This window comes from Dendronephthya gigantea, unplaced genomic scaffold (assembly GCF_004324835.1).
Source record: "Dendronephthya gigantea isolate DGI-Jeju-01 unplaced genomic scaffold, DenGig_1.0 000010F, whole genome shotgun sequence".
NCBI lineage: Eukaryota > Metazoa > Cnidaria > Anthozoa > Malacalcyonacea > Nephtheidae > Dendronephthya > Dendronephthya gigantea.
The window spans coordinates 2,928,907-2,943,061 of record NW_021163020.1 but is presented as its reverse complement, the minus strand read 5'-3'; the positions used below and the strand labels follow the sequence as shown (position 1 = coordinate 2,943,061).

Below are 14,155 nucleotides of genomic sequence, written 5' to 3'. Positions count from 1 at the left end.
ACCAGAGCCCACTCCCCCCGATGGATCGCGGGCTCTGGTTTCGAGATTGCTTATTTTCGTTGTTTTCCCCACTGAGCTATATTATAATTCCTGGAGGACTTGCTCTTGACAGTTCACTGTTAACCATCTAACAGCTGCCTACCTAAATTAAAACAATAGACTTCCCAAGAATGACATTTAATATTTTTATTTGATGTTTTGACTATCTTGCGATGATTACATTGTTTATATTTTGTGGTTAATTTCGTGCAGAAGGGTCGCACCTTTTTTTGAATTATTGTAGCCGTATAGTAAACTTACAGTTGAATGTTTCTACAATCTTGATTCTTGGATGTCATTTTGTCCACGTAGGGTATATAATCGTCAACTTGTAGATTAGAATTGAGAGTTTACTACAAATTTTGAATGGCTGGCAGTATTATAAAAATCAGGAAAATTTATTATACGCTAAATCAGTATGTTAGGAAGAAACACAAAATGGTTTTAAGACCACGAAATCTTCAAAAGGTCCTCATGATGTAAACAATATGTTTGGAGTGATTCGACACGCTGATGCCATTGAAAGATTACTTGAAATTGTTGGAGAAAAAACCCCGAAAATATAGCATAAAGCCTAAAAATATGGCTGACGGTTTTCAGACCATCTTAAAATATGTTTGATGGGTTATATTAATGTTTTTTCAGTCTGTCAATGTACAATTCTCATTCCACTGTCACGGATTTCGCCAAATTTCTTGGGCAGTCAACCTATGAAGAGAATTTCAAAAACCAATTTACTAAAAAACCTCGTAAAAGACGTTAGCTAACGGTCATTAATTAGTGACCGGTTGGCGGTCCAGCTAACACTCCATATAAATGACCTCATTATAGTATAATACTTACGTCATATCCACGTAAGCAAGCAACGTGAAAGGAGAGAAGTTGTAATGGTATAACAGTGAGAATCCCTTGAAGGCAGTCGACTGTCTGTGGTATTTCAACATGACGGAACGCATATTTCTTCACTTCTTCGTCACCTTTGGAACACAATATGATAGGACGACCCTTGGCAAATAAAATTGTTGTTTGTGTATTTAATGAGAGTAACTTTAATAAAACCCCTTTACCAGGGTTCCATTCGTGCAAAATGGAGCGGTTCCAGCTTACCGATAATGATTAGAGATCATTGTCGAGACGAACGGGGGGATGGAAAAGGAGGAATGCAGTGAACTGGAAAAATGTCACGTCAGAACAATGATAGTACCAGAACTGACGTGGTTTCATGCAAATCAGGAGCTAACTCACCTGCCTGGCTGTTACCTCATGGAGAGCATTCATGACTTTCTGTAAAGAAAGAATCACAAAATATAGTTTTGTCGGTTAAAGCCTCAAAAGCTTGGTCAGTAAGAAGATCTGCCAACAATACTGACCTGGTAAAGTCGATCCTTAGTTATGATCATAACGATTGGTAATACTTTGTCCACCATTGCAAGAGGACCATGTTTTAATTCTCCGGACATTATACCTTCGGAGTGCATGTAGGTGAGTTCCTTGACTTTCTGCAAAATTCATACGATGTCATATTTGTCAAAACTCGCTCGCTATTAATATGAAGGAAATGCCACAAAATTCGTTTCTATTTCATACCAGAGCTCCCTCGAGACAGGTGGCGAAGTTGTAGCCACGACCAAGAATCAACAAACTTTTTTGTTCATAAAGCTCCTGCGCAAGTTCTTTGATCTTAACGTCAACTTTCAAAACTTCTTTAATAAGTTCTTAAAAAAAAAACGATTTAGTTTGGTTAGTGTATTCGGTGCATGGTCAAATTCAACTGCCCTGTAAAGAAACGATAGTTTTGATGAAATTGACGAATTAATTGGACATTGCTATGGTTGATGGTGTTGATGATGATGGTAGATGAGAATGAATGGTGGTAATGGTGAATTTGGAAGTGCTCTTAACTCACCTGGTAGTTTCCTCATGGCATCGATTATCTCCTTTCTTCGTTCCACCTTTGACAGGCGATCAGCACTCACCATCAAGCCGAACATCACCAAAGTTAGGAACTGGCTGGTGTAGGCCTAGAAAATCGCCAAAAACATAACATTGCATTCGGGAGATGATTTTAAATGCTGGCGAGTATAGTTTACTCGCATATGTGTGACATACGCTGAGTATTGTAAGTAATCAGAATGAGCAGAGATGAATGGCCGCGTCGAATGCATTTCTAATGAAAGATACTGAGATTTATCAAACCTTTGTGCTAGCGACGCCAATCTCAGGTCCCGCGTTGATATGGCAACCGCACTTCGTCTCACGTGACACAGTACTTCCAACTGTAATGCAACAATGGAATTGATTATTAAAACATTTCACGGTCGTACACGCTCATCTCCGGTTTAGGTTTTGGCTCACCTGTGTTAGTGATGCCAACGCAAAGAGCGCCACGTTCCTTGCAGTAACGCAACGCGTTCAGAGTGTCAGCTGTTTCACCTAGCGAGGAGAATTCTCACGTCATGTTTCAAGCATAACGAGATAAAACAAAAGGCGGCGAGAATTCGACAAACCTGATTGGCTGATAAAGAAGCATACGTCATCACGAAATATGGGCGTGGCTCGATCTAAGAAGTCACTCGCGAGTTCGACCATGACCGGAAGTTCGGTAAGCTCTTCCAACATTTGACGAGTCTGGAATAGTTGCATGACTATTAGCATAAAACCCGTATCAAACGAGCTTAGGTTTGGTTCATGACTGATAATAAGTACACAATCTGAATATACGAAAATTCAAAGCATTACCGCCAAAGCGCTATGGTAACTAGTACCACACGCAATGAGAAGCAGACGACGGCATCTTCTTATGATATCAACATATTTTACCAAACCACCCAAGGTTACTAACGGAAGAAAAAAACAAAAAGATAGTTTGTTTAAGTTTCCTAAGGTTCACCGAAATCTCCACCGTATTCAACCCGCTTTCCGGCAGAGATATAGCTGGATTGCTTGGTCCCTATAATCATGTATAGATTTTTAAACCATCTCAAAATCACAAACCTTTGTAATTGTCAAAATCAACTCGTCCACGCATGGTGTTGATGACACTTTCCGGTTGTTCAAAAATCTCCTTTTCCATGAACGTGCTGTAACCAGCTGAAGCAGAAATGAGTGCACATGTGTATATTTGAATTATGGTGATTCATTAAAACAAACTTAATACTCCTCGGCATTCATCCACTTGTAAAGGCTTTTCCGTTTTATGCGTTGTCTTAACGTCTCTACCACCACGCCCACGTTGAATGGATGGATGGCTATTTTTCTTAACTATTTTTCCTATCCTTTTCATTTACCTTTCATAATTTGTTGCAACTCCATTTGCAATGTTTGAATCTCTCGATGCATAACTCCATCCGTCTTCTGTTCCTTCTTCAATCGGTGAATGAAAAGACCTACGGAAATAGTATGTAAACTTGGTATTCTCCTTCCAATCTTATCATGCAAGAAACATCTGCCTCGCCTATGGATTGCTCGAATGCGCAAAGAGGTGAAGGATCGTCAACCCACAACCCATTTAGGCCAAAGGTTGGGCAGAAGGGGAGCAAATTTGGGTATTATGTTGGAGAACGATAAACTATGCAAGACGTCGTTTTATAAAAATCACAATTTCTTTCTTACTTCCGTCAACCACTGAAGCAACGTCATTGTCTTCAAGGTAGATAACTCGATTAGTGTGTTCAATTACGGCGCTGTAATTTAGAAGAACAAAGTTAAATCCTGGCAGTTATAAATTAAAGAATAATATTACGGATTATTTGACGTTGCTCTTCCTTGGCATCTCTAAAATAGTGATCATGATCATGAAACGAGGAAATAACCTATGAACGAGGATGCTCTGCTATGTCTATGCGCCTTATATCCACAGTCTTATCATACCTTGCATCAGACGCAAAGAAATACTCGATGGCGGTTCCTTCGGACACATTGTAATACATAGAGTTAGTGCTTCCCATGCTATCCAGACTGTCACTTCGAGACAATTTCATTGGGTTATCTACGAACAAATCAGTGAATTGATTTCACTGAGTAAATTTGTTGTTTGCAATAGTAATGGATCATAGTAACAATCTTACATGTCCCCCCCCCCCACATTCTAGGACTGATCCTTGTCAGGATTCGAGATTTTTTCGTCTCAATTGCATTATGACCAAAAACGGTTTGAAAAGGTTCACACAATCTCCTGTGTGGCCCTGAAGCATTCGAGTCCAGTTTTCTTTTGCGGTTTGTGATGCACGCATGCCCTCTTTCTGGTACGCGTGTTTGTTCCCGCGACGCGATACCCGAGATTCCGCAACGTGAGGGAAAAAAATTGCAAAATAAAAAATGTGCGTGACACAGATCGCGATATGAAAACTGGATACAATACTTCTTTGCTATCTTGAGCATTGACATTCTTAAAAATAATAGTGAATACAGATATATGATGAATTGTTATTGTTGATACCTTCACTATACAAAATTGGCACTTTGTCTACTGTCAGGGGTGATTTGCTTTTTATCGCAATGAGCAAAGGACTACCACGTCTAAGTTGGAGAAAAGAATATTATTAAGGAACCTTTAAGATCTTTTGCACAAACAGGAAAATTTATCTCATAAAAGATTGAGCAAAGTACCTTGCAACAACACATTGACCAGGAAAGTGAAGGCTTTTAAATACTAAAGCAAAAGCTCCTTCCTACAGCATGAAAAGTTACAATTATAATTTAAAGATTATCATGTCAACTGGAGGGATGATTATCAATGGTATTGATTATGGTAATCATGATGATGGGATCATGGAAAGGTATGATGATGACAAAGTATAAGGAGGATGATTGTATGATGCTTCCATGATGCATGTATGATTTATTTCATGTTTCCCTGGTGGACTTATTCTAATGAATCAACTTACCAGTTGCTTTACTACAAGTTCAACAATTTCTCGAAAGGACACAGTTCCCTCCTCTCCTTTCTACAAACAAACACGAAAGTTATCGATTGTTAGGTGAACTCATTGAGAAGTGACTAAGTGATTAACAATTTTATTTATTTAAGGTTTAATTAATGCATAAATTTTCTTACAGATGTCTCATACAAATATTTGGCCAGTTTCGGAATCACTTCTGTGTCAGTGTCTGACTCAAACTTGTAACCTTTGCCTTGCTATGAACAAAATATAGAATTATTGTTGGACAACTGCATGCAACTGGTCTGGGTTGTTAATTAATACATATTCTAATACAGTGCATCTTAACCAGAACCTGACTTACCAAGAAGGTTTTAAGGTCTTTGAAATTTGTGATAATGCCATTGTGAATGACAATGAATTCTGAAAAAAAAGTTACTGATTTATCTGGTGGTCTTATCTAACTGGCTTATAATAATTTAGAGAGATTTAGTTCTTTTTCAGGAATAATGTGTCAGCTATGAGCTATGTATGGTTATGCAATGCATCTTTCAATAACCAGACTAGGTAACAATATAACATCCCAATATTTGATACTAAATGAATACCAGTCATATGATCCATTTTCTTACCATTTTCTGGTGATGACCTGTGTGGATGACTGTTCACTTCATTTGGCACACCATGAGTCGCCCATCTTGTGTGAGCAATGCCGAAATGAATGTCAAAATTTGCATCAAAATTGAGATCTTGTACCTCTAAGGGACGATGTAAGAGGAGAACTTATTAAAGCCCTGGTAGATTTCAGAATGGATTCAACTAGAATCTAGTCTGTTTATGAAGTTAATAGAGTAGTAATAATCTCACTCTGAATTGCATCCTCAAGAGCTTTCACTTTTCCTCGTTTTTTCACCAACCTTAACAAACAGTATTAAATGGTTATCTAATACTGGCATGGTGTATTTGCCCACTGTTAAGTTTCAAAACAAGCAAAACGGACTGTCAGGTGTTAATGTGATTCCAGGAATTATTGTTCAAACAAAATGCAAACTACTTGTATCAAATGATTTTGCACAAAGACTGTTTACTAACTTATACACAAAGAAATTCTCAAACAATATTATGTAATTCCTTAAGGACTTAAAGAATGAATTGTTAATGCTAAAATTGAAGCATTACTAGGAATTCACATTCAACTGCATGTTGTAACAAGATACTGATTTATAGAAACAGGTGACTTTCACATGATATGGCCTGGCTGTTTAGATAATTTAAATGTCAAGTGAAATCCATGCACATGTAAAATTGATGCATTTCCAGGAATTCACATTCAACTTCCTGATGTAACAAGGTACTGATTTAGTTGCAGGTGACTTTCACATGATATGGCCTGGCTGTTTAGATAAATGTCAAATGCAATTCATGCACATAATGATGCAATAAATGAGATGCTAATGTGTTTCTCCAAGGGAATATTCGATCTTAAAAAATATGTATCCTAGTAGCAAATAAATAGCGAGTACAAAGCTCATTTTAATATACAATTACTCGCTGCAAGCCTGCCAAAAAATGCATTGTATAAAAAAAGTTCAAATTGCAAAACGTCCAGGAGTAAGGACTGCATACAAATAGTTCAGATTTAATAGATTTATCTCGTTTACACAAAGTTTAGCTTTAGTTCTACGTAAACAATATTAAAGTACACAACGTACGTTGTCGTTTTGAACAGAGGCTCATCATACACAATACTTCAATCGGATTTACCACAATATTATGAAAAAAAATAGATCCAAACCTACTTTATTTGTTTCAAATCGGAACCATGTAACTTGACGTCGCCATCAATACCAATTCCTTGAAGACAAATGAAATTGTTCAGTAAAACGGTTTTTGCAAGCTTGCTTGGAAATTTCATTGTATAAGAAAATACTCTTCCAAATATATATCAAAACATACCAGTCGAATCATAGCCTCTATATTCCAAGCGTTTGAGACCTTTTATGAGTGTATCGATGATAAATTTCCTGTCTCTTGGGACGAGATAGTTGAGGTAGGCAAATATCCCTATAAAAATACCCAGAAATGTCTATATTTCTGAACAGTGAGGTTATAACTTATAAGTAGTCGTCTTCCCGATAAAAAATTAATTCAAAGCTATAACTAGTCTCTTTTTTAATAAGTCTCTTTTTGAGCTTTAAAGCGTAAGAAGTAGCAATAAATGCAACATTAGAAATATAAAATACTTTCTGCAAAACCTCGTTTACAAACTTCCGTTCAACAGATGCATAGCAAGTACGTTCGACCAAGTTTATTTGCAATACATCTTGCCTAAAGCGTTTTATACTAAAATACTTACCACACATCTCGAAGCTTTCAAGCGTAGATTTCGCTTTAGTTTAAATTTTCTACGATAGATTTATAGAGTACAGTTTACAATGCCACGTTCTGGAGAAATTGCAATTCTTTTGAAATCGACAAGGAAATTTAAATAGAATTTGCCACCGTGTCAGGTCAAATGTCCCATGCGCATTGCATTGACCAGTGACAAACACTCCACGTACACGTATATCCGGTGAGATCAGCGTCGCTGAGAAACGCTAGAAATATTTTTCGCCGAAAAAGCGTCGTGAAAACTGCGAATCGGAGTCAAAAACAAAGGTGTTGTATATTCCTCTACACTGTGAAAAAATTTCTGTATTTTTTTTTATAACTGTTTTCCGCTCTGTCTCTCTTTTCTGGGGACCATGAACGGTGACTACGATGCCATTATATTAGGAACTGGCCTGAAAGAGTGTATTTTGAGCGGTCTTTTAGCTCTGAACGGCCGAAAAATACTCCATTTGGATCGACGAGAATATTATGGGGGTGATAGCGCTTCTGTGAATTTGGCCAAACTTTACGAGCTGGCGGGAAAAAGCGAGGGTTTCACTCAGATCGGAAGGGTGAGGGAGTGGAATATAGATTTGATACCGAAATTCATCCTCGCGAATGGAATTTTGGTGAAACTTCTAATGTACACGGGTGTAACAAATTATATGAATTTTAAATTAGTCGAAGGCAGTTATGTATATAAGAGCGGTCAACTGTATAAAGTTCCTTCTAATGAAGCCGAGGCTTTAAGTTCCAGTCTGATGGGGTTCTTCCAAAAGCGACGGTTTCGCACCTTTTTGGAGTTTGTGTCGGCCTTTGATTTTGCCAACCCAAAAACCTGGGGGGAAGTCCTGCCCGACTCTACGACAATGGCTGAGGTTTATGAGAACTTTGGTCTTGATCAGAATACAATTGATTTTACAGGACATGCATTAGCATTGTACTTAGATGATGACTACCTAAACAAACCATGTGCTGAGACCATTAAAAGAATTAACTTGTACCGTGATTCAATTGCAAAGTATGGTAAAAGTCCATATATATACCCTGTGTATGGCCTGGGTGAGTTACCCCAAGGTTTTTCACGACTGGCTGCATTACACGGTGGAGTGTTCATGGTGAATAAGCCAGTCGATGAGGTCATTATGGAAGCCGGTGAGGCTGTGGGAATTTCATCTGGAGGGGAGATTGCAAAAGCCAAGTGCATTGTGGGTGACCCTTCATATTTTCCCGACTCTGTTTCAAAGATTGGCCAGGTTATCCGATGTATTTGTGTGCTGTCTCACGGTATAGCAGGAACTGATGAATCACTGTCATGTCAAATCATTTTCCCCCAAAATCAACTTAAAAGAAAGTCAGGTACGAAGCCTAGTTAATAGTTATTAACAGCTATGCACACAAATGCTCAACTTTACTAAAGTTGGCTGCTGTTTGCCACTTTTTTATTTAGATATTTACATTTGCCTTGTATCTGATACTCACAAGGTCGCAGCCAAAGGCAAATACCTTGCAATGATCAGCACAACGGTTGAGTCATTAAATCCTGAAGAGGAACTCAAACCTGCACTAGATCTGTTAGGTGAAATTGATGAAAAGTTTGTGTTCATCACAGATCTCTATGAACCTAATGATGATGGTATAAACAGTAAGGTAAGTTGTAACAATAAAAAATGATGTAATTGCTGGTGGGTTTACACAATCTTTTGTTTGAATTCTGTTTCCACTTCTTTAAATGAAACCTCCTGAAAATTGCTTTCTGGAAATTATTGGAAGCATTTCCCCCCCCCCCAACTCCTCCCCAACTCCCTGGTTCTCCCTGCTGCTTAAATTAAATTGCCTAGGGCTCTGTGCCTAGGGTACGTCAGTATGATGTGTTACTATGTACATTATACAATATTGAACTTTTTTTTGATATCTAGATTTTCATATCCAAATCTTATGACCCAACAACACATTTTGAAACAACATGTACAGATATCATATCCCTTTATGAGAGGATCACGGGAGAAAAGTTTGACTTAAATTCTGTCAAACGAGAAGTGACAGATGAGGAATAATTGAATTTTTTCTGTGATATATTTAGTTTTTACCAAAGACAACATATGAACATAACTCCAGTTCAGATGAACAAATATGTATTATTTATAGTTGATATTAATAAATATAATATACATATGTCTACAAAGATGAAATCGACTGGGTTTTTCGCCGGAACGCACAATTCATTTTCAATGCTTATTAATATTTGTCAGGTGCCATGTCATTTACCCCCACGGCCCACGCGATGATTGCAAAAGTGCTGGACTACGAGTATACTATGTTTCCGCAGCATTGCGCATTTTACTGACATAAAAATCTATCAATTATCATTAGTTATACGCGCAGTTCGAGATATCTCTAACACAGGACACAGATCATTAATAAAAATCTTCTCACGTGTTTATTATTACACTATTCACTAATGACATGTCGTAATATGTGGGTCGTAATTTATAAAAATTCTTAAAAAAAAGCAAAACGGTGTATCATGCGGTACTTACAACTGCATAAGCAATAATTTTTATTATTGAATAAATGAAGAAAACAGCGCTAACAGGTGATTTTTTAATGTTGTTCAACATACCGGAAATACATTGATTTTAATCTCACTCAGTTTTAAAGGAAATCCGATGTGTTATTTATCTTTTTATAGTGTCGATTACTTTTATTCAATAATCCCAGCCGAAAGAGAAAGCGTGAAATTCCGTGTGGAAATACAAATATTGATACACAGGAATTGAACATTTGCAATTAAGTTATGTAGCTCTAAAATTAAAGACAGAGTCTCCGGTTTCGTGCAATTTTATTTAGTTTTGATTGACTGCATGTCTATGCGGGATAGCTTAATCCCCACGCTTGAAGTCGTAAATATGGGCCGGGTCACGATAATGGAAAGATCTTTGTCGTATAGGAACAAAATAACATCGTCATTAAACACGGGTGGCGACGAACTACCAATTAGAAAATGAGAAACAGGTTATTAATGAACACAAACATGGTCGGGCAGCTGAAAAATTGACAATTTTTTCTTCCTATTATTCTGGCCAAAGCGAACCAAAGATTGAAGGCTTAATTAACAATGAGTTGTTGGACAACGGTGCAACGTACTATGAACCTTCAGTGAATACAGCGAAGAAGCCAGTGGCAGTATATATGATATACTTTATATACGATAAAGCTTTAAAGCTCCAGTGAAAAGGTTTGACAGACTTGGAGAATTTTTAATTTAACTTCGATGAAAAATGAATAACAAGTCGTTTACTGATTGGGTTGAAAGTGACATAACGATTGCTTTGAACATCGCTTTAGCTTCTTCGGCATTGCTCCTAAATGCTATACTACTTTTGGTACTATATTGTGATCCTTTCAAAAAATTCCGCACTCCTGGTACGGTTTTGGTAACAAATTTATCGATAGCGGATGGCTTGACTGGACTGTTTACAGTCATTCGAATGCTCTTCGCATTAAACGGTTACCATCAGCCAAAAGGCGTACTGATTAAATGTATATGTGATGTTGCTACTCTGAGTCACCAACATTAGCTTGACCACGGTGGGAATCGAACCCGCGACCTTTGGTTTGCTAGTCCAATGCTCTACCAACTGAGCTACACGGTCAAGACGGTTCGAGTAAATGATATTTCGGAACTCAGTCTAGTCCCTTCAATATCTGTGCGTCTTAAAGTGATAGTAATAATGCAAAGACTCAGGTGTATATTAAATGTATATGTGATGTTGCTACTCTGAGTCACCAACCGGGCAAGCTGAAAAATTAGCTTGGGGAATCGAACCCGTGGGAATCGAACCCGCGACCTTTGGTTTGCTAGTCCAATGCTCTACCAACTGAGCTACACGGTCAAGACGGTTCGAGTAAATGATATTTCGGAACTCAGTCTAGTCCCTTCAATATCTGTGCGTCTTAAAGTGATGTAATAATGCAAAGACTCAGGTGTATATTAAATGTATATGTGATGTTGCTACTCTGAGTCACCAACCGGGCAAGCTGAAAAATTAGCTTGACCACGGTGGGAATCGAACCCGCGACCTTTGGTTTGCTAGTCCAATGCTCTACCAACTGAGCTACACGGTCAAGACGGTTCGAGTAAATGATATTTCGGAACTCAGTCTAGTCCCTTCAATATCTGTGCGTCTTAAAGTGATAGTAATAATGCAAAGACTCAGGTGTATATTAAATGTATATGTGATGTTGCTACTCTGAGTCACCAACCGGGCAAGCTGAAAAATTAGCTTGACCACGGGGAATCGAACCCGCGACCTTTGGTTTGCTAGTCCAATGCTCTACCAACTGAGCTACACGGTCAAGACGGTTCGAGTAAATGATATTTCGGAACTCAGTCTAGTCCCTTCAATATCTGTGCGTCTTAAAGTGATAGTAATAATGCAAAGACTCAAGTGTATATTAAATGTATATGTGATGTTGCTACTCTGAGTCACCAACCGGGCAAGCTGAAAAATTAGCTTGACCACGGTGGAATCGAACCCGCGACCTTTGGTTTGCTAGTCCAATGCTCTACCAACTGAGCTACACGGTCAAGACGGTTCGAGTAAATGATATTTCGGAAATGATATTGGTGACTCAGAGTAGCAACATCACATATACATTTAATATACACCTGAGTCTTTGCATTATTACTATCACTTTAAGACGCACAGATATTGAAGGGACTAGACTGAGTTCCGAAATATCATTTACTCGAACCGTCTTGACCGTGTAGCTCAGTTGGTAGAGCATTGGACTAGCAAACCAAAGGTCGCGGGTTCGATTCCCACCGTGGTCAAGCTAATTTTTTAGCTTGCCCGGTTGGTGACTCAGAGTAGCAACATCACATATACATTTAAAGCCTTGGTCAAACGGCCGCAACATTTTGTTGCAACATCATGCAACATGATTGCCACATGTTGCGGCTTGTTGTCATCATATTCGACCAGACTAGTCAAACCGTACCAACCTTCGTCATCTTTCACATGTTGCCAATCCCGGCATATGTTGCCAATCCCGGCATACGTTGCCTAAGTGAGCAATATGGCCGCCATCTTGTATTCAAATTTCATGCCAAGAACGTCTGGTGCGCATACCCAACGACAGCAATGTTGTTTGCAAGTGGTCAAACGATCGCAACTCCAGAAATTGTGACAAAATGTTGCGTTAAAATTTGACTCGAGTCAAACTCAACGCAACATGTTCTAACATCATGCAACATTCTGTAAAAGGGTGGTCAAACGACCGCAACATTTTGTTGCAACATTGTTGGACGATGTTGCAACAAAATGTTGCGGCCGTTTGACCAAGGCTTAATATACACCTGAGTCTTTGCATTATTACTATCACTTTAAGACGCACAGATATTGAAGGGACTAGACTGAGTTCCGAAATATCATTTACTCGAACCGTCTTGACCGTGTAGCTCAGTTGGTAGAGCATTGGACTAGCAAACCAAAGGTCGCGGGTTCGATTCCCACCGTGGTCAAGCTAATTTTTCAGCTTGCCCGGTTGTGACTCAGAGTAGCAACATCACATATACATTTAATATACACCTGAGTCTTTGCATTATTACTATCACTTTAAGACGCACAGATATTGAAGGGACTAGACTGAGTTCCGAAATATAATTTCTCGAACCGTCTTGACCGTGTAGCTCAGTTGGTAGAGCATTGGACTAGCAAACCAAAGGTCGCGGGTTCGATTCCCACCGTGGTCAAGCTAATTTTTCAGCTTGCCCGGTTGGTGACTCAGAGTAGCAACATCAACAATACATTTAATATACACCTGAGTCTTTGCATTATTACTATCACTTTAAGACGCACAGATATTGAAGGACTAGACTGAGTTCCGAAATATAATTCTCGAACCGTCTTGACCGTGTAGCTCAGTTGGTAGAGCATTGGACTAGCAAACCAAAGTCGCGGGTTCGATTCCCACCGTGGTCAAGCTAATTTTTCAGCTTGCCCGGTTGGTGACTCAGAGTAGCAACATCACATATACATTTAATATACACCTGAGTCTTTGCATTATTACTATCACTTTAAGACGCACAGATATTGAAGGGACTAGACTGAGTTCCGAAATATCATTTACTCGAACCGTCTTGACCGTGTAGCTCAGTTGGTAGAGCATTGGACTAGCAAACCAAAGGTCGCGGGTTCGATTCCCACCGTGGTCAAGCTAATTTTTCAGCTTGCCCGGTTGGTGACTCAGAGTAGCAACATCACATATACATTTAATATACACCTGAGTCTTTGCATTATTACTATCACTTTAAGACGCACAGATATTGAAGGGACTAGACTGAGTTCCGAAATATAATTTCTCGAACCGTCTTGACCGTGTAGCTCAGTTGGTAGAGCATTGGACTAGCAAACCAAAGGTCGCGGGTTCGATTCCCACCGTGGTCAAGCTAATTTTCAGCTTGCCCGGTTGGTGACTCAGAGTAGCAACATCACATATACATTTAATATACACCTGAGTCTTTGCATTATTACTATCACTTTAAGGCGTACTGATTGTTTTCAGTTATTCCTCATTTCTGACGATGCAATGTTCGCTGTTCACGGTGTTGTTTACCGCTTGGGAAAGGGTGTTTGCCGTATCATATCCAATACGATTCAAAATTTACGTGACAAAAAAGCGAGTTTTCATGCATGCTGTCCCTTGCTGCTTGGGCCTTTTCGTTACTTCTGACAATTCTTCCTGGTATAATCCTGCCGGAGACTCATGCTAGTAGATTAACGTTCCTAATATTTGGATGTTTCAACTTTTTAATCATGCTTTTGATCATCGCGGGATATTATGCTGTTTATAAAGTTCTA

General features: G+C 38.7%; 2 protein-coding genes and 10 non-coding genes across 12 annotated transcripts; 7 read left to right on the top strand and 5 right to left on the bottom strand.

Annotated features, from left to right (window-relative positions):
• Nucleotides 1-171: 171 nt before the first annotated feature.
• Nucleotides 172-7,445, bottom strand: LOC114518145 (glutamine--fructose-6-phosphate aminotransferase [isomerizing] 2-like). The gene is made up of 24 exons (XM_028538081.1): nt 7,276-7,445; nt 6,876-6,983; nt 6,719-6,773; nt 5,787-5,836; nt 5,552-5,677; nt 5,284-5,342; nt 5,096-5,176; nt 4,926-4,985; nt 4,648-4,709; nt 4,478-4,557; nt 3,910-4,027; nt 3,652-3,722; nt 3,327-3,425; nt 3,034-3,129; nt 2,779-2,876; nt 2,547-2,667; nt 2,395-2,472; nt 2,236-2,315; nt 1,946-2,060; nt 1,627-1,754; nt 1,410-1,538; nt 1,285-1,323; nt 883-1,044; nt 172-747 (listed from the first exon to the last, which is right to left on the bottom strand). The coding sequence occupies exons 1-24, from the start codon at nt 7,280-7,282 to the stop codon at nt 703-705; spliced, it is 2,067 nt and encodes a 688-aa protein (XP_028393882.1). The 5' UTR covers nt 7,283-7,445; the 3' UTR covers nt 172-702.
• Nucleotides 7,446-7,571: 126 nt separating this feature from the next.
• On the top strand, nt 7,572-9,413 carry LOC114518144 (rab GDP dissociation inhibitor alpha-like). Its single transcript, XM_028538080.1, has 3 exons — nt 7,572-8,648; nt 8,740-8,939; nt 9,209-9,413. Exons 1-3 carry the CDS (start codon nt 7,664-7,666, stop codon nt 9,344-9,346), a joined length of 1,323 nt encoding a protein of 440 aa, XP_028393881.1. The 5' UTR covers nt 7,572-7,663; the 3' UTR covers nt 9,347-9,413.
• Nucleotides 9,414-10,872: 1,459 nt separating this feature from the next.
• Trnaa-agc lies at nt 10,873-10,945 on the bottom strand. Its single transcript has one exon. It is a non-coding gene; the product is annotated as a tRNA-Ala (tRNA).
• Nucleotides 10,946-11,344: 399 nt separating this feature from the next.
• Nucleotides 11,345-11,417, bottom strand: Trnaa-agc. Its single transcript has one exon. It is a non-coding gene; the product is annotated as a tRNA-Ala (tRNA).
• A 160-nt stretch (nt 11,418-11,577) lies between these two features.
• Nucleotides 11,578-11,648, bottom strand: Trnaa-agc. The gene has a single exon. It is a non-coding gene; the product is annotated as a tRNA-Ala (tRNA).
• A 160-nt stretch (nt 11,649-11,808) lies between these two features.
• On the bottom strand, nt 11,809-11,880 carry Trnaa-agc. Its single transcript has one exon. It is a non-coding gene; the product is annotated as a tRNA-Ala (tRNA).
• Nucleotides 11,881-12,053: 173 nt separating this feature from the next.
• On the top strand, nt 12,054-12,126 carry Trnaa-agc. The gene has a single exon. It is a non-coding gene; the product is annotated as a tRNA-Ala (tRNA).
• Nucleotides 12,127-12,743: 617 nt separating this feature from the next.
• Trnaa-agc lies at nt 12,744-12,816 on the top strand. Its single transcript has one exon. It is a non-coding gene; the product is annotated as a tRNA-Ala (tRNA).
• Nucleotides 12,817-12,974: 158 nt separating this feature from the next.
• Nucleotides 12,975-13,047, top strand: Trnaa-agc. The gene has a single exon. It is a non-coding gene; the product is annotated as a tRNA-Ala (tRNA).
• Nucleotides 13,048-13,204: 157 nt separating this feature from the next.
• Nucleotides 13,205-13,276, top strand: Trnaa-agc. The gene has a single exon. It is a non-coding gene; the product is annotated as a tRNA-Ala (tRNA).
• Nucleotides 13,277-13,436: 160 nt separating this feature from the next.
• On the top strand, nt 13,437-13,509 carry Trnaa-agc. The gene has a single exon. It is a non-coding gene; the product is annotated as a tRNA-Ala (tRNA).
• A 159-nt stretch (nt 13,510-13,668) lies between these two features.
• On the top strand, nt 13,669-13,741 carry Trnaa-agc. The gene has a single exon. It is a non-coding gene; the product is annotated as a tRNA-Ala (tRNA).
• The last annotated feature ends 414 nt before the right edge of the window (nt 13,742-14,155 follow it).

Coding starts and splice junctions, on each gene's coding strand:
- LOC114518145 (XM_028538081.1), bottom strand. Junction 2,061..2,235: donor TTGGCGTCGCTAGCACAAAG/GTTTGATAAATC, acceptor GCGATTTTCTAG/GCCTACACCAGCCAGTTCCT. Junction 1,755..1,945: donor TGCCATGAGGAAACTACCAG/GTGAGTTAAGAG, acceptor TTTTTTTTTAAG/AACTTATTAAAGAAGTTTTG.
- LOC114518144 (XM_028538080.1), top strand. CDS start 7,664: ATGAACGGTGACTACGATGCCATTATATTAGGAACTGGCCTGAAAGAG. Junction 8,649..8,739: donor TCAACTTAAAAGAAAGTCAG/GTACGAAGCCTA, acceptor TTTTTTATTTAG/ATATTTACATTTGCCTTGTA. Junction 8,940..9,208: donor ATGATGGTATAAACAGTAAG/GTAAGTTGTAAC, acceptor TTTGATATCTAG/ATTTTCATATCCAAATCTTA.